The sequence below is a fragment of the Alligator sinensis genome, unplaced genomic scaffold (genome assembly GCF_000455745.1).
Source record: "Alligator sinensis unplaced genomic scaffold, ASM45574v1 scaffold405_1, whole genome shotgun sequence".
NCBI lineage: Eukaryota > Metazoa > Chordata > Crocodylia > Alligatoridae > Alligator > Alligator sinensis.
The window spans coordinates 667,551-687,085 of NW_005842738.1; the positions used below are offsets into that span (position 1 = coordinate 667,551).

The following is a 19,535-nucleotide window of genomic DNA, read 5'->3' on the forward strand; positions in this document are numbered from 1 at the left end:
TATTCCAGATTATCACAGTTTCTGTGCTTACCCTGACGGTTGAGCAGGTGGGAAGTTTCCAACATCTTTGTTCAGCTGGCTGTTAAAAATGCTAAAATTTTAAACATATTCCATGTCCACCCTCTGATTAGCATGGCATGCTTCTGACACTGGGTTTCTGGTGGCCTGGATTATGAGACTCCCACAGTTCTTGCCAACTGTAGACCTCTCATGAGAAAAAAATGATTTTTATTTTGCAGTCTGTGGACTTGACTTTCAAACAATGTTGAGGACATGCAAATCTGTTGGTTCCACAAGCCATGGTTGGCTTAGTAGTCCCTAATACACTTGGCTGAAATTATTTTCTGTAAAACATTCACAGTAAATAATATTCACTTTTAGATTATATGATTCATTTATTTGTTTAAAGGTAATCCAGGAAATACTAACTGTTACTTCTTTGTTCCTACACTGTGTCTGCTTTTTGGCAACATTTGTTTGGATGCATAGCAGATGTACTAAATATAACTTGAATGCAATTTAACATATCATACGTGTAGAAAATAAAAATACTGTAATATTAATACAATTCGTTGTTTTAATATGGACCTCTGAGGAGGAATGGAATGCTTTTACTGCTCTTGTCTGAGCTGCGTCTGTGCTGTAGCATAAATAGAAGCCTGGAGCTTATAGGGCTGGCTGTCTATAAAGCTCACAAGACCTCAACTTGTGAATCATGGCTTCTGAAATAAAGGTCTTACTAACTTTGTTCTGTGTGTCTGTTAACAGGAGGAATGCTTCTTGAATCTCGAGGCTCCTATTTCAAGAGTATGTGGCTACGACACTCCGTTTCCACACATCTTTGAACCTTTCTACATCCCAGACAAATGGAAATGCTATGATGCCCTTCGACAAATGATTAACTATTGATAAAATAGGTGAGAAATAAGAAGATATGCAGATAGTTTGGAGAAAGCCTAGGTTTGTAAGCTTAATCAGTAGGCTTCTAGCCAGCATAGGCACAAGATTTGAAGGCAAAGGGCTACTCATTTTTAAAAGCTGGAATTGGCTGTTGCTGCTTGAGTTCCTGTGTCAGAGAGGCACTTGTGCTCCTGCTTAATTTTAAGTAGCACCACTGAAGTCAATTCTTAAAGTACGTGGTTGGGTAGCTTGCTCAAGCAGTCAGAAAATTAAACATCTTGTATGCTGAACAGTGGGATTATTTGAGAACAGTTGCTGTGATAAAGAGCCTCTCTGCCTCTACTGAATCATTTACAAATACTTTACTCATGAAGATGCACCATATTTTAATGTTAACTTCCCTTTGTTCACCTGGGATTCAAATCTTGAGAAGTGCTGGTCAGTCTCAACTCATTTAAACTATAAGTAGAGTAGAAGGAACTTGGCTGTTTGCAGGATATGACACTAAATATACAACAGTATATTGAAGATATGAGACTTCAGTCTTATTGCACAGTTCAAAGACATTGATAAGCTTGTCATTTAACATTTACTTTCAAAATAATAAGCAGATATTACATTTGCTTTATAATCTTTTCCAGGTACTTTGGCCCAACAACCTGCTGAGATTTCTGCTGTTTGCAAATTCTTATAAGCGCACAATTTTTTAAGTAGCATGCATTTGTATTGTACTGTTCCAATAGCAAAGGCCTTGATGCTTGCAACAGCTGCTTATGCCCATTCTTCAAAGGTGTCATAGTCTCATTTACAGTTTTCTTTTGAATGTGTATTATGCCTTATGTGACCAATGTCTCTTTGTTCAACCCAGTCATTTGTAGAGATGGTTCTTTTCAGGACTCTGACTTTTCCTTCTGAATTTTAATTTCTCCCCTTCTTTCCTAGAGACCCTTTCTCCAGAACATACTGCAGTAAATATAGTGACTTATACTGACTTGAGTATGAGTTTGCTACCTGCATCATGCAGGTATCAAATTTATGCCCAGTTAGTTATTGTGCAATAATGCACATGTTGATTATTCCTTGCTATGCACTAACACTATGTCTGTGGGCTGACTTGGGACTAAAGTTAGGTATCAATGATGCAGGTATCAAACTTACGCTCAAGTCCGCTTAAGTTGCCATATTTACTGCACAGTACAGGCATTCATGTGTAGATGCATGCCCTTTCTGCGCAGTAAATATTCACGGGTATTATTTCAGATACCACTGAGTTGCAGGGGGGGGTTTAGTAAATATAGAGTGTTTAAATGGAACTGTAGTATTTTGTGGAGCAAGGGTCTCTAGGAAAGAAGAGGAGAAATTAAAATTCAGAAGGAAAAGTCAGAGTCCTGAAAAGAATCATCTCTACAAATGATTGGGTTGAAAGTTAGTCCTAAGTCAGTCCACACACATCATTAATGTGCTTTAACACCTGCATGTGTAGATGCTGGCCTGTTCCAACTTACTGCGCGATAATTTACTATGCAATAAATTTAAGCCAGTGTAAATGCACATATTGGCACTCCCAGTATGTCTCAATACTTAAACATGAGGAAATACCATGTTACCTGAGCTGTGTCGTATTTGAGGGGGAAACACTACCTTTTTCATGACAACCACAATTGATATGAAACAGTCCCTTGTTCTTACCTGGATTGAACTAAATCTGTCAAATGAGCTCTTTGCTTTATTTGGCACCACTGTAATTTGATAAATCCACCTGGCTTCAAGCAAGCTTTCTCTCAGGCTGTCTGAATGCAGCAAGGAGATTGGCTATGAGACAGAGATGAACATTTACACATGCTGCTGTTCCACACTGGAAACCAGTCTGGAGCCTTTTGCAAAAGCCATGCAGACAGAATATCTGAGTTAGCTTTTGCATAGGTCTGTCTTCAGTTTTCAGGGAGGGACCTGCACTTTGCCACCAACAGAGTGTAAAAGGGGCAGTTGATGGCAGTCCCCTATGGAGCTTGGCTTTCTAGGCTGAGAAGAAAGCCATTGAGCAAGGGAGAGCCAGGAGGCACAGGCTGGCTCTGCTTTCTGGCTGATCTCAGGAGCCTGCAGGTTGTGAGGTCCAAAATCCTAGACTTTCTGTTGGACATTTTGTGAGAAGAAATTTTGGAGTACTGGGTCACTTCAGCTTGTTTGGACTACATGTGAAGGAACAAGATAGGGAGAGATTTCAGGAGTAATTGCTTGAAATTCTCAGCATGCAGTTTCAAACCACTGGGCATCTTTATACGTGCTCTATGGAGAGAGGGAAGGGGTAGCGCTTTAATTAAAGCGGCTCTTAGCGCTTTAATCAAAGTGGCTGCTTACAGCATCTCATGTATGCAGCATCCCACACTTCAAAATGACAGTAGGTGTGCTTTAAAGCTCATGGAACAAGCTTTCATTAAAGCCCCCCCGCCACCATTTTGAAATGCAGGGAAACTAAATACACATGACAGCAAAGCTGCTGGCACATGCTGATTAGCACCAAGGCTGCTGGAGTATGCTACTTAGCTGCAGCAGACTCAATTAATCAATTAATCAAATCTGCTCCAATGTGTGCTAATTAGCACATGTCAGAGCAGGCATTTGGGGGGGGGAGTGTGTGTGTGTGTGCCCACTATCTCTGACATTCAGTATTGTCATATACACCTAGATTTGGTTAATCTGTGCTAAATACTATAGCCATGTTAGATACCCTTGCTCACACACCTCAAAGAATTATTTGGGAATATTTTATTATTGGTTTTTGTGTTGCATTAAATAATTGCTTTGGTGTCTTTAAAAACAAAGTGTGTATTTTACAATTTCAGTCTACGCAGTTCGCATTGTATTGCTGTTACTGGTGCTTTTAAGTCAACTTGGCACTAGTGTTTCCTTTTTAAGTAAATATTTTTAGAAATTACTCTAATCTATTTGTCAAAAAGCAGTAGTTTCAATAGATTCCCATTCAGCTGTCTACTCTGCAGAGTTCAAATGTGCCAACAATGTATTTGTATCTATATTTCTATGAAAAAGAAAAGATCATTTTAGCATTTTCTGGCTTTTATATTCAGAATCACTCATTACTAAGGTACTTTTTTGGCCAAGAATTTAAAGGTTGCTATGTTCCAAATCCATTCATGTGCAGGAAGCATGGAGATCTAGTATCTCAAATACCAGAGATGGCCTTACAAGTTGTGGGGCTTTGAGCAGAGCCATATGGCTGGAAAGGAGAAAAACCTGGCCTCAAGTTGTCTCCTCTTTCATACTGTTGGGTAGACTCAAGGGTATTAAGGTATTCTCAGTGCCAGAAAAGAACTTAAGGCTGGCCTCTGAGCTGTAGGACTGGGGGTAGCTGCCAGGGTTTAAGTTAGTCGCTTGTTTTGCTTGTGTTCCATGCCACCCCTGTTAGAACAAGATCTACCTGTACAGCCAGCACTTTTCTTGCTTTCTCCCTTTAATAAAGAACTTTACTTGAAACTTGTTGCATCCATTACTTTTAAGCAGACTATGAACTGTGGCAGACTCAACTGTAATATAGCCCTCTGTGGTGTATTTTCCTAGTAGAGAAAGGGCTGGAAGGGACCTCCAGAGGTTATGTAGTACAACTCTTTGCCTGAGGCAGGATCATTCGTATCCAGACCATCCTATAAAAATCCATACTCTAAACTCTTCATAATGCTGCCATCAACCTTGATACAACACACAACACCATAACTTGCCACAGGTAAAGCGGATGAACCATAGCAGCCAATGTCCTGCTTCTATAAAAGGTTGTTAATACACGCTCAAGAGTCCCCAAGCAGAGGGCCAGACCCCCCATTACAGAAGAAGGCAAAAACCCCACAATCCATGCCAATCTGAGGATGGGGTAAAATTCCTTCCTGATTCCAAATCTAGTGATCAGAATGACCCTGAGCAAAGGGGCAATATCCAGAAAACTAGTGCTACCTCTGGCTCTGTTTAAGTATACCTAGCACCCACTGAAGCTTTGCACAAACACCTGAATTTGCTTGCAGGATTGTGCTCAAGCCTTGTCAGGAGCCCTGTGCTGGAAACTGAATCACACATTTTTATAAGCCGTGCCTTTGTTTTAATGCACATCTTTTTGACTAGGTTGTGTATTCCCCAACAATATCACACATAGAGAGTTATCTTCCTTGCAGCTGACAGTGCTCATGATTTTCCTGTTCGTAGACAAAGCTGACTCTGTAATATTGTATGACTCATGTAAGAGATAGTAAAAGTAACATCTTCACATAACTGAATTAGAACTTCCAACAGCTTCTGGCTTTCTGGGGAGTTTACATTATGCAAGATACTTTTCAGATTGCTAGCTCTATATAATGTTAACTTCCTGGTATGCAGCTGTGCTCCAAATAACTCTTTGTACTAGGAAAGCAAACAAAGTGGAAAGAGGCGGTGAGAGTAACATGAATATATATGTCCTATATAACTGGTATGGTTCCTCACTGTTCATAAAACAGCCAACACGTTATATAAAATATCCTGCTGTGACGCAAAAAAAAAAAAAAAATCAGAAGCAGTTGTAGGATAAGAATGACAAATGGCCAGATGACTTCCCTCTGACCCTATGAAACTTTGTGTTCTGCAGCTCTGACTATATATTTTAGCCTGTTGCTAATTTTTGCATCCCTGATGGAGATTCACCTGTATGAGCTAATATTTGTCTGTTGCAGTTTGTCTGTACATGGAATAATTAAAGTGTCTTTATTAGCCACATCTATTTATCTTATGTTACTTAGTACTTTCCATTTTAAGTCCCTTGACATTTATATTTTTTTCCAATTTTAAGCCATTCAGGATCAAATTTAATCTGCTTCCTTCTCTTCAGGCAGACTTTTTTGTTTAAAGTTTCAGCAAAACTGCTGTTTCTGAGGAAGAAGTAAGGGAGAAACTGGCAGTTTTGTCAGTATTTTTTCCTGTAACCACTCTAACATTACCTCATACCTCAGTGAGATTGGAGTTTGAAATTTGGTCTGGAGGGAATCCACTAAAATACACTTCTCTCTGGAGGCTGGAATAGAACACATGAATCTCCATTCTCAGCCCCTGTCCTTTCGTTAGCTAAAAGTTATATAAGTTATTGGCAAAGTGCATGTTGCACCTACTACGAATGGCTGATCCACATAGAGAGCTAGTTAGCCTTGTTCACCTGAAATCAGTTGAAAGGCAGTGTAGATCTGCATCTTGGCATAGACTAACTAAATAAGTTATATAGAGAGAGCACAAGCTTTTACATAGGAACCTACTGCTGCTGTTCCTTTAGGACAGTTGATAAAAAGCTGTATTGCCTTTGCCTCAAACCTTGTTGCTGATCTAGGTATTGTCAATATGAACCAAATGATGGAATTTACTTTAAAAAAAGACTAGGAAATTATATACAAAATATTACATTAAGGCCAGATACTAATCCACCCATTAGACATGTAAATGAACTTAAGGGCCCATATGCTTAAGTCCCTGAAAAACAGTTAATGCAAAAGGTGAGGGAGTCTTCCCCTTCCTTGCTGCTTTTCTTGACTCAGTCTGAAAGGAAAGATAAAGGCATGTTATTGAATTGAATAGGGTTAAAAAGGTTAATTCTTAGGTGCCAAAGTCCCCTTAGCTCTGCCCAATAGGTGGAATAGAATTTGGTCATAATAGTCCTCAGTGACATGATTCCATACTGGGGTTTTTTTCTACAAGATGTCTTTTTGATCAGAACAGAGGATGGAGAGTGAAATGTAGAAGATTAAAAGGAAGGGAAGGATAGTGTCTTTGGTTTCAGGCACCTGAATGGGACCAAAGAACTTAATTTTAATACAGTGCATCTATGGAATGTTGTACAAAACTATATCATAAAACATATGGGAATGTGTGGCCTGGTCTGGGGGTCATCCAGACTTGGAAGAGGCAGCCAATATCTGAAGGGAGCGTGCAGAATCCAACTGTAGGGTAGCCAGGCAGGAAATCTGTCTGGGGAATGAAGTCAGAGATCCAGAGGGGTAGGCAGAGCATGGGGTCAGGAGGCCAGGTCAGGTGTCTAAGAGATCAAACGAGTTGGATCAGGGGATCAAAGAGTCAGGCCACACTTGGGGTCAGTGAGCAAGCCAGGTCAGGTATCCAGATAATCTGTCAGATATCCAATAGCAGTTGGTGTAAGTAAAGGGAGTAGCAGTCTAGGTTCAAGGTTATGCCTTGTTGCCTAGACAGTTTCTCTTTCAGGTCGGAGGTTTATATTGGAAAGGGTGAAGGGTCAACTGGCCCTGGCTGAGCACTCTGGTAGCAGGAAGTGGTCAGACCCAGATGGAGGGTTCTGGCCACCTGAGTCTGCCCCAATGTACTATTGAGGAGGTGACAGACCAGAAGGAACAGCTGTGCCAGGCAGGCTGTAGCCCCAGGTTCAAGACTACAGATTGACAAACCCATTGTTAATGTTGCCTGGTTGATATTTATTCTGTCATTATCTAATTTCTCAGGGATTGACTTTTCCACCCTTTTAGTATTTTAATGAATATTCTTGCATATAAAACTGTATTTATAACATAAACGTAAACCCATTACATTTTCTTGAATTTACCCAGGATTATGATAAAGCAAAAATAAAGTTTAATGTACCAGGAAAGCATTTACTATGGAACCAAATGACTGAAATAAATTAAAATAAAACATCTTGAGTGTGTTAGTTTTAGGAAGTCACCTGTCACCAATGAGGTAGAAATGGGTTTAATCAAAATTTATACATGATATGTGGTAAAGGAAATAATCTTTTATATCCTGTAGGAAGCATTATGTGTGAAATGAAAGAAAAAAGATTGTATTGCTGGGAGGTATGTATTTAAGTTATAAATATTGCTTTTAATGTCTATCATATATATTATTTTTCTACTTCTTCACAGATAGAAGAATGAACAAGAGCATTCAAAAGTCTTCTTCAGAGCTTTTGGCATTTACTCAGCTCTGTTTGTCCTGGAAGTCCCATAGCAGATTGCTTTCTGTAAAGTCAACCATCTTGAACGCTCACCTTGGCTAATCTTCAAAAGCTCAAATTATGAAATCAATGATGGACAGGTGATTGCTGTAATAAATAGACTCAGATGTATTTAAAAATAATTCAGATGCAGTATGAACTTTACTGACTTCAGCGCTTTGCTAGGACACATCTTCAAATGACTTCACTGTGTAAATATTAGATGTGGGATTTTATTCAATAAAACATATTGTGCTCAAGTCATCTCCTGTTTCCTTTTTCTGTTTTGGGAAAAATCCAAAGAATTCTTTAATTGGTGAATATATGTTTGAAATAAAATAATGTTTGAGCAGCAAAACTAATTTGTTTGGGTCAGACCAGCACTGACAGCAGTCGTGCAGTTGCTGACATTTAACTGGTTCCCTGAGCAATGTCATTACTGACTATTTGTCATTATTTGGGTGGTCTCCATTAAGACTATCCTAAAATCCTCTTCCCTGACTTCCAAACTGATTAAAAGCTTTATCTTTTGGGGAGAGGGAGATTTTGTTCATGTCCTGTATGGTTGGATAGCTAGGAGGGTGCATTGCTAACTCTTCATTTTGGTTGCCTTTATGTTTTAATTCAGTTGTTTTCTCTAAATCTAGGATATATTATTTTGGTGGACTGTTAAACACACCATTGTAAATTTTTAAAAAAGGGAGGGAGGAGGGGGAAGTCTGGCATCAGTAGCAGAAGAAAAAGGCATATAGATGACATTTCTACTAGGGGAAGATATAGGAACATAAAAGTGTAGAAAAGCTTTTCCAATGTGATTAAATCTATCAATACTCACTTTCCCTTTTGTAGAATGCTTCCACATCAGGTCAATCTACTGAACCTGGAGGGCACTGGACATACCTAAGAATGGAAAGGGTTTGGATTCTGTAGATACCTTGAGAGCTTTCGAACTGAATATAGAATCTTTGCTGATTAGGGAAGAGCTTAAGGAAACCAAAGAAAAAATAAGTAGCTCTTGTAAGAATTCTCTTATCTTGTCCCTGATTTCAGGAGTGTTTAAGGAGCTGTGAAACCTCCTACAACTGCCCTATGGTTCCAAAGTCTGGGGCTAGGGACAGACATTCAAAAAGCTTGAGCCTGAATTAATTCAATCTTTGCAGGTTAGTCTAACCTGCAAAGCTTGAAGCAATCTGGAGGTGGATAGACATTCCCTTTTCATTCCAGAAATGCAGGCACATGCCTGCAGTAGCTCAGGCTAGAAGCCGGGGAGTGCTAGAGCAGCCCTCCCTTTCCTTCCACAGTACTGAGTTGAGGGGGGAGTGTGGTCAAGCCCTGGCAGGATGTGCTAATTAGCTCAGTAGGGAACTGATAACAGTCTTTATCACCCCAAACTCAGTGTTTATCACCCCATTAAGAAAACAACAGAGGGACATTACCAACTGCCTGTTGATTCTGCCTTTGTCACAGCACAGACTGGATCCAGCATGTGTTCTGCTAGCTAATACACAGATACCTCTCAGCAAGGCAGAGGGGAGGGGGAAATTTCTGTTTAGAAGGAAGTGGTGAGGGGGCAGGTGGGTGGGAGTAGCCTACATGTCTTTGAAGTAGCTGCAGCCAGGGAGCAGGGGGCAGGGCAGCTCTGCTGTGGAGCAGAGAGCCCTGCCCATTCTAGAGAGCATGCCGGGATGCTGGGGCTGTCTGGTTTAACTTAAACCAACAAGGGGTCTGGGACAGACATTGCATAGACTGGTTTGACCCAAATCAGTGAAGTCTGATACTACATTCAACCAGGTTTATCTCAAACCAGTTTCCACCATTTTCAAACTGGTTTATGTGCACTGAATATCTGTTGTGTTATAGGTTTAAACCAGATTCTGATCACTTAAACCAGTTTATGTGTAATGTCTGTCCCTCGCCTGGAAGAGTAGATTCCTCCTACATCAGCTCTGATCCACCAAAGTTAAGTGTATCTTGGCCCTCAGCCCAGGGTAAATTTCATCTTGAGCTCTCAGGCTAAAACTTTGAGTTTTATTTTTAATTAATGCAAACGTCTCATAAGTGGAATTTCTTCTTTTATTTAGGAAATTTAGAGTACTTGGGGTCAAACACTGAAATTTGTGTTTAAACTATGTGATGCATTAGAGGCAAAAAGTGTTTTTTTTTTGTAACCAACTCAGAGGATTTTCCAGGATGATTGAGAGAATAGGGTTAAGTTCTAAAAGAAAGCAAACATGACCCCAGTGAAAACTTAGCACTGGGTGGGCTTTCTAATGATTGTAAGAGTTAGCCATTTAAGTCCCTCATGTGACTTCCATTGTCCATTAGTCTAGAATGTATTCCAGACTAAAGGACGATGGAATAAACTCATATTTATGCAGTATATCAGTGATTCTTATTTTCAGCAATGCTGAGCAACAGCTGTCACCGTACACTTATTTTGGGTGTTCAGCATTTGGATACCAAATCTGTAATGGCTTTCTTCGTCTGTAAAATGGGACAGCATTTGCTTCATAGCAGAGCTGAGGGTTAATTCATCACTGTTTATAAGGATGTTGACAACTTTAGATGGGTTATAGTAGTATATCCACTTTTCAAGTTCTGTTGTCTGATTTCATGAATAGATTGCACTCTTAATACAGATCTTCATTACAGAATCTTGTTGAACCTGCTGAAAGGTATGAAAAAGTAAACTTGTTTTTAATTCTCAATATAGAGAACAGTCCATTAACCAAGTCATTTTATAAATGCTATTTTTTTGGATATATTAAACTACACAGGGGCAGATCCAGGTTTTTTCAAGGAGGGGTGCAGAGTGGCAACTGGCACTACAGGGGTACCTGTGCCCCCTGCTCCCAGGCTACTTTGTTTGGATGGACCATGCCACTGGAGCCCCTGGGGACTTCTTAAATTTCCTAAAGCAGATGGAAATCCAACCTCCTGTCTTCCTGCTCAGAGGCACATGCTCTCCCCTAATCTCCCCTCACCATGTTCCCCTTCTTTCCACTGCTGCTTTCTACACTTTGGGGCAGCGGTGGGGAGGAAGCTTCACAGCCAACTGGGCCAAGCCAGGGCAGTACTCAGTTGGGGAGGGGATAGCAGCAACAGGGCAGCTGGAGAGTAGTCCCCACCTCCTGCCCCACCCTGCCCAGTTCTGGAGCAGGCACAGGGAAGGGGAACCCCTTACAATCCTTGCTGCTGTTTTCTGCACCTCCAGCTGAGCCCAGCCCCCGGGCAGTGGGCAGGAAGATCTCTGATGCTTCCCTACCCCTAGGGATAGCCAGGAAAGGTGGGGGGAGAGTGGGGGGAAGAGGCAGGAAGGGGGAATGCCTCTGAGTAGGAGAGGGAAGAGAAAGAAGATTCTCACTTGCTGTAGGGACTTTCAAAGGTCCCTGGAGGCTCCTGTGATGTGGTCCAGTCCAAAAGTGGGCTTCAGCCATGCCACTGCACCCCCTCTGGATCCACCCCCGAAAATAGATGCACTTCATATTTTCTATGATGTTTTCTATTTGGTTGAAGCCAGTTCTGATTTTTTTAAAATTAAACCCACTCTTACACTAAAGGAAGTAATCTACTCTCTAAAATGTATGTCATAAATACAAGATACCAACTGTGTTTTCTATAGATCTTTTCTGAAATCGTACTAAAAGAATATACCAAAACAGACCTTTAAAATGCATACAAATTACTACATAATCAAAGTTGTGAGGTTTGTTAACAGTATTAATATTATATTAATACCTGATTTTCACAGGTAGTAGCATATTGTAAGTATGAAAATAAATAGCCATCTATGTATAACAATTCCCTAGGGCTCTGCCTGTTAATATTCTGAATGTGAAAATGTGAAAGTTATGTATTTCACCATAAAAATATCATTAGAAAATATGTATTCTTAATATTAGTTTTACAATTCATTTTCTCCCCAAACTCTCTATTTTCAGTGAAAGTCTGTAATTTTTATAATGAAAATCTCTCTCTCCATTTCCTCCATTTTGGGTAAGTTATTTCTCTATAGAAATAACTTTGGGTTAGAGTTATTTCTCTATAAGACAGACAGATGTTAATTTTTTTAATGTGTCACTCAAAAATATGTGCCACTCTCAAAAACCTGCCTAGATGGCAGTATGTATCCATTTAACCTATGTTCAAAGTTGAATACCATTATAGGGATGTGTAGCAGAAAAAAAGTGTGTAATTATAGACTGAAAGGGAAGACACGTTCCAAACAGGCATATGCAACCCCAAATCACTTAACAGGACATCCAAAGACAAATGAGTCGCATATACTCATTATTAACTATCATAAGTCTCCTAAATATTTAAAAAGAATGTAACATTTTTAAATAATCATCCTGTCAATTCAATCAATTGATCAATTTACTTCTGATCTCTTCCTCTTCCATAATCTAAATTGGCTTCAGCTTTTAACCTTCAAATACTGGTCCATGTCAAACACAAGAAGTGAGAAGGGGAATAGTCCTATTCTTGATTTGCCCTGAGCAATTAGCTTTTTACTGCCTATAACTGAAAAATCTGAAAAATCTTTCATTCTGGCTGCTGCTTATCTAAAAATAGCTAATTTTTATGTGCATACTCACTAAATAAAAATAGCCAGAAATAACTAGCATCCATGAGTTATGCTTGTTATAATATCTTCTGAGACTGTAGTTAGTCTTCAATTGTATATTTTCATTGTACAAACTATTTTGAGTTCCCATTTTATTTAGGATATTTAAAAATCAAATGGATTATTCTCTAACAATGTTTGTAAGGGGTATTTATTCTGCATAGAGACCTCACACATGGATTAAAACACACACAAGAATTTACAGCATCTTTATACTTACAGAAATGCATTAACTCCATACCAAGAAGCCGATGTGCTTATATCTGCTTGTCTAACTAAGGTAAAACTATAGAAACAGAGAAACTTCAATTGGATTAATAAGCAGAGTACCCATTAGTAAAGACTTAATTTAACTGTTGTTGAATTTAACTAGCATCTTTCTCTTGCTGGAATTGAAGAGAACTGTAAGAGTTTGTAGGAAAGGGGTTATACAAAGCGGTTGCCTACAATAGCAGAGGTTGGATTTTGACTCAGGATGTCTCTGCATCCTGTGTTCTTATGTTAAATTTAAACTCCATTAACCTTGTAATTATTTGCATGTCCATTATAAAATAAACATGCCATTTGTATGCTGTGCCAGATGAACTGATCTGAACTAGCGATGTGATTCCTTTGCAGGTATATTGTTGTTTAGTTCCACAGGATCTAAGGACATAATCCTGTTTCACCTTTATATGCCTAAGTGGCACCTGCATAGTTATTACATTCTATTTCCATCTGTGGCAAAATAAGATTGTTCAGGTGTGTGGCTATGTATGTAACTGGGACAGGGAGAAGAGTCTGTCCTCTGTCTACAATGACTTCTTTTGACTCATTTACTTATTATTTGTTGGCTAAAATGGGTGAATTGTAATGGGATTGTTTCTACCCCACTCAGAGCAAGAGCCACAGTCAGAATCCAGGGTCCCCTCCCTTAGGGCATGCCTCACATGACTCTCCCCGCCCCCTGCCTCCCCTACCCCTACACAACCTTGGCTGCCCAGTGGGTCAAATTCAAAAGGGCCAGAGAGTGCTGTAGTCATTACCTAGCAGCCTAGACCATGATTTGGTGGTTACAGAGCTGCTGGGAAGCAGAAGAAGCAGGTTTAAAACTCCTTTGAGTAAGAGTAACCTAGCTTTCAGGCAAGTTCCCAAATCACTAGCCTACTGGACTAAAAGATGGGAGGATCCTAGTCATCTTCCCCTCCCTCCTTTCATTTTTACTCATGAAGCAACTGAAGTTGGAGGGAGTTTTACTGAATTACACTTTGACCTGGGTGATTCTATTTCAGCCTAGAGTCTATACAGCCAAAGTGCAGCCTGCTGACCACGCAGGGCAAACATAGTTATGCCAGTAGAAATAGAATCTAAACTCTGTGTGAATGCCAAAAAATGCACATATGAACCTATGTAAATGCTACTTCAGTGCATAAAGGTGAAACAGGATTTGGCTCTATATTTGTTAGGTAATGAAGACAAATAACTGACCTCAAAACAATCAAGAGGTTTATTTTACCAATGTTCAGATAATGAAGATCTGATTGTATATTGTCCTCTGTGTTTACATATATATATATATATATATGGCAAACATCCTCAAGTACTCAAGTGTAGAAAAGGGCAAAAGATAAAATATGTCATGTGATATTACATTTAAGGCAGAAGGCATGGTAGAGATGTCTTATAGACTGAATTGGAGATATGGCTAATTATATGAAAGATTTTTGTTCATGTGAAGGAGAGGAGGCTTGTCTAAGGCTAAGTACACTGGAGTGAAACTGAGGAGACAGGACAGTTCAATTCTCACTTTTAACATAAACTCTGTATGACCTTGAGCTTATCCAGTTAGTAGGAAATTCCAGTCCCACTAAGCCAATAGCAGAACACTCACTGGCTTATCTCCCATCTCTAGAATGGAAACGATGATACTTATTTTATTGTAAATTTTGTCTCTGTCAATGTAAATTGTAGGTTTTTCAGGAGAGGGATTGCAGCTAGCCGTATATACAACCAAATGAAGCTCCAGTCCCATTTGTGGGCTACTGTAATACAAGTTGTAACCAATAACATTAAACATTTCATGTTGCTTTTACTGTTCTTAAATATAAACCTTGGTTTATTACCCTGGATTAATTGACAGTACTAATGAATTTGTTTAATAGTACATTATTAATTTTACAGACTAACACTGAAATTTACATTAACTCATGCCAGCATTGGGGTGTTTTAGTTGGTTAGTTGATAGTTTTGGGGGGTTGTGTGTGTGCATGTATATGCACATTTTTTTCTTGCTGATTATAATTTCCTTGTGTGTGTGTTTGTCTAACTAACATAAAAACATAAAAAAGGAATTTAAAAACACTTTTTCTTTTTGAATATATTTCTAATTTGCTATTCTTTTTCTATTTACCACTTTTTAATAAGATTTTCTCATTTCATAGTTTCATAGTAGGTAGGGTCAGAAGGGACCTATTAGATCATCGAGTCCGACCCCCTGCCCTGAGCAGGAAAGAGTCCTGGGGTCAGATGACCCCAGCCAGGTGTCTGCCCAATCTCCTCTTAAATACCTCCAAGGAAGCAGAACGCACCACCTGCCTTGGAAGCGTATTCCATATTTTGGCAACTCTCACTGTAAAGAATTTTTTCCTGATGCCCAATCTGAATTTGCTGTCTTTCAGTTTGTGGCCATTATTTGTACTTACCCCGATGGGTGCCCTGGCAAACATTGTATCCCCTATTTCTTGCTGACCCCCCGATGAGTTTGTAGGCAGCCACAAGATCACCTCTCAGTCTCCTCTTGTGGAGGCTAAAGAGGTTCAGGTCTCCCAATCGGTTCACATAAGGTTTTTTCTGTAGGTCTTTAACCAGATGAGTGGCCCTCCTCTGAACCCTCTCCAGGCCATTCACATCCCTCCTGAAGTGTGGTGCCCAAAACTGGATGCAGTACTCCAGCTGTGGCCTGACCAATGCCTCATAGAGGGGAAGTATCACCTCCCTAGACCAGTTTGTGATGCACCTACTTATGCAAGAAAGGCTGCAGTTAGCATCACATTGGTGACTCGTGTTCATTTTGGAGTCAACTACAGCTCCGAAATCCCTTTCTGCAGTTGTGCTATTTAGAAAGGTACCTCCCAGGCTATAGGAGTGTTGATGATTCTTCCTCCCCAGGTGCAACACATGACACTTATCTTTGTTAAACTGCATCCTATTCTGTTCTGCCCACTTCCCCAGCCTGTCCAAATTGGCCTGGATTTGCTCCATGCCCTCTAGTTTCTTAGTTTGTTTTTCTCCTCTCCAGAAATGAAGTAATACGATTCTCTATTCTTTCCTCCCCAGAACGACGCTGCCCATTCAGCTTGTAGACTGTAGTAGGTCTAAGCTGCTTAATTTCAATATAGTATAGTAGTTGCTTGCATTTGCTTCACTGAAGTTTAGGTTAGAGTGGAAGAGGCAAAGGAAATGTGCAAGTGAGCAAATGTCACAAGTAAGAAGAGTTTAGAAGGTGTGAGAAAAATAAATCAAAAGACAGCAGGGTAGAGGTGCATTTTATAGACTAAGTAAATCAGAGATGCATTAGCTTTCATGAGATTTAAGCTCATTGCACCAAGTGCTGTAAAAGAACATGCACAGAGAAGTCTATCAAATAGAGTGAATTGAATACAAAAGGCAGGGAAGAAAGGGATAGAGGAAAGAGGGGGCTGTGTTGGAAGACGTGAACGAGTAGTAAACAGGGACAGAGGCCGCGTCCAGATGAGCAGGGGCCTGTGCTTGCAGCAGCACAGATAGTAGCGGCACAAATTTGTGCCACTATTTTGTGCTACAGTGCATGCCTCTGAACATGTACTTTGTTGCAGGACACATTATCCCACTGTGGGCAAACTGCCCTTGCCTACTTCCTCCTAGCTCCTGACATGCTGCTCTGACTGGGCTCTATGTGCTGTGGGGGGAACTGGCTAGGTCACAAGATGCCTCAGTATAGGACAAGCCAGCAGGCAGCCCCCACACTGAGGCACCCTGCACCTCAGCCAGTCGGAAAATGTCATATGGAGATACTGTCTCAGCATATGCTATTTTGGTGTGCTTTATGTTGCTTTTTTCCAGGTTCTTTTTTGCTATCAGGGCACTGGGAACCACACTGCTTTTGATTTTTTATTGCTTCACTTTGTTTTTATTAATACACTTGGAACATTATAATACGAGATCCCTATCCAGCTTATACAGAGACAATCAGATGTATACCCATTGGTAAGATTACTGTTGCTTTGTGCATGCAACATAAAGAGGAAAACACATTCTCAATACACCATAAGTTCTCCTAATGAAACTTACCAAGTCAAATTTATACCTAGTATAAATACATTGAAAGCACCGTCTGTAGCAAGTGAGTGATGTATCATCTTGTTACCTGAAATAAGTAGTTTAGTAATGAAAAAGTGGCAAAACAAAAGGCTTCAAATCATAAACTACTAAGTTATTAAATATAGCTTTATCAGCCTCAGGAATTGCAACAAAGCCTTTTTATTCAGACAAGGAAGCTACTTAGGCGTAACTATAAATAGCACATGTCTGAAGAAGTTTCCCAAATTCTATATAATTTGACATAATTAAATGTAGTTATTTCATCGTACTACAATTTACCACTTTGCCCGTATGCCTACAATTTTGATATTCATCATGAATTTGAATGGTTTATTTCAGTGAAAGCTAACCCATATTTGCAGGGTACAGATTGTAATTATCTTATTCCAAACCCAGACACAATTCTTTTGCTTGTCCACTTGATTACAGTCAGAGTGAATATTAGGCAGAGAACTATTCACAGCACTTCAAACACAGATATATGCAGGTGAATTGAAAAATGATTTAAAAATAGGTGAGAATCTCTGCCCTCATGCAGGATTTGTATTTTAAGGAACTTGTTCATCAGTTCTGTATTTGCTGCATAATTGTGGCTCTGCCTTTTCACTATGAATTTATAGTAATTATGTTCTTCCATAAGGGAAAAATTATTTTGATCAGCATAAACAGATAAAAAAATCCTAGAAACCATACATTGTTCTTATGTCTTGGCTGTTTTACTCAAACCAAGGGGCATGTAAGAATTCAATTACCATGGGCCTGAGAGAGAGTAGCTCAAAGGCAGGCATTTAGATGTAGGTTTCCCCTGTCTACTTTTTCTTCCTTCACTGTTTTCATTCTATACGCATAACCATAGTTTCTGTTACAGTCCCCTAGGTTTGGTCAGGCAGCACAATGCAAACTAAGACCTCCCTTATCCACCTACCTAGATATTTCCTTTAGAGGATGATCCAGCAATGTCCAAGACAGAAACTGAAGTATACTTTTGCACCTTGCATAAGAAGTCCCACCTCAGCTTCTGCAACTGGAATGTGTAGAGCAGACTTAACAAGGTTCAGCGCTGCAGGGAAGTAGGAGTTAGATAATTGCTACACTGCAGTCACAATATATCTGAAAGGAGAGAAGTAGTTGAGAAAGTCCTTTGTGCTCACTTGGTGCTCCTCCACTAGTTGGTACAAACTGAGCAGCGTCTAATCTTGTTAATCTTGCTCTACAGATTCTGGTTGCGGAAGATGAAGTGGGACTTTCCTGTCAAATGTTCAAAATTATATTTCATTTTCTGTGGATATTGCTGGAATACCCTCCGTAAGATTTTTTCAAGTCCTCTTTGTTGTGTCAGCAAGTTTATCATTGTGATACACTATTAATAAACCTCTGCACATTTTTTCAGGGGCAAAGAAAACTTTTGTCTCATGAAGTTCAGCTATGTGGCTAAGTACAGACCGTCAAAAAGCCCAAGGCTTGAATCCATTCAGTCTTCACAGGTTAGTCTAAGCTGTGTAGATTGAACTGATAAGCAACTGAAAACATTCCCTTTTCATTCTAGAAAATGCCTGCAGTGGCTCAGGCGAGAAGTCGGGGGGTGATAGAGCATGCTTCCTCACTCTGCTAGGACAGACAGCTTTGGCCAAGTGTAGCCATACAGCCTGAGGAAGGGGGTTGCGTGGGAGGTGCAAAGTATCCTGGGATGCTGGGGGACTGTGAGTTAACTTGACTCTGGAGGGGATCTGGGACAGAAGTTCAATAAAATGATTTAACCTGAATCAGTTAAATTTGATACTACATCCATCCAGGTTTATTGGTTTGGGCTATTTTGAATGGGGTTTATGTATACTGAATTTCTATTGTGTTACAGATTTGAACTGGTTTCCAGTCACTTATACTGGTTTATGTGAAATTTCTGTCCCTAACCTATAGGTTGGCTCTGCCTTTCCTTGGCTTTTGCTGTAAGAGAACATTTTTTAAATAAGATAAACAAGCAGGTTCCCCAGTGTCTCTCATACATGCTGTGACTCCTGTACAGTGGATTCATCACACACTCATTGGGTGCGTCTACTCAAGATGCTTTACTGCACATTGGACAAGTCCCGATCTCCATGTGGCTGGGAGGCAGCTGCCCAGCAGCCAGGAGATCTCTCTCCCACCCCACGGAGATTGGCACCAGTCCCCGTGCCCACTGCCAGCCTGGGGCTGACACCCAGGGGAGCCTGGAACTCTCCCTGGCTGCTGCAGGAGGGTAGAGCAGGGTAGGAGCAGCCCTAGACTGAAATGCTCCTGTTTGGAGCAAATTTGCCCCCAACAGGCACTCATTCAGATGTTTGTGGGGGGCACAGTTTAACACTCCTGGATTTTCTGTGCAGAAAATTCAGGCACATCTATTGGACATGTACTCATAGTTTCATAGATTCGTAGATATTAGGGTTGGAAGGGACCTATTAGATCAAATCCGACTCCCTTCCCTGGACAGGAATGAGTGCTGACCATGGAGAATCTTTTTGAGTCCCTCCTTTGAGCATGGCTGAATATCACCAGCCAAATAAGATCAAGTGCAAGGAAGTGAGCACAAATAAGTTGAGGTACAGGACCAAATTCTCAAAAAAGCAAAGTAATAACAACTGACTACAGCTATAGCTGCTTTGTCCTAAGCACTTGTGAAATTCTCACCAATAATTTATTTAATTCTTT

The 19,535-nt window shown here is 40.1% G+C and overlaps 1 protein-coding gene across 4 annotated transcripts in view; it reads left to right on the forward strand.

Annotated features, from left to right (window-relative positions):
• BCKDHB (branched chain keto acid dehydrogenase E1 subunit beta) overlaps window positions 1-8,140 on the forward strand; it is a 289,020-nt gene extending 280,880 nt beyond the window's left edge. For 2 of the 4 annotated variants that reach the window (XM_006034413.3, XM_025216410.1), the window contains 2 exons: window positions 769-917; window positions 7,815-8,140. In XM_006034413.3, coding sequence (XP_006034475.2) covers window positions 769-909 — 141 coding nt within the window. In that variant the 3' untranslated portion in view covers window positions 910-917; window positions 7,815-8,140. Of the gene's footprint in view, window positions 1-768; window positions 918-1,541; window positions 2,277-7,814 lie in introns of those variants that run through there. The other 2 variants (XM_006034412.3, XM_025216409.1) reach the window with 2 other exon arrangements.
• The last annotated feature ends 11,395 nt before the right edge of the window (window positions 8,141-19,535 follow it).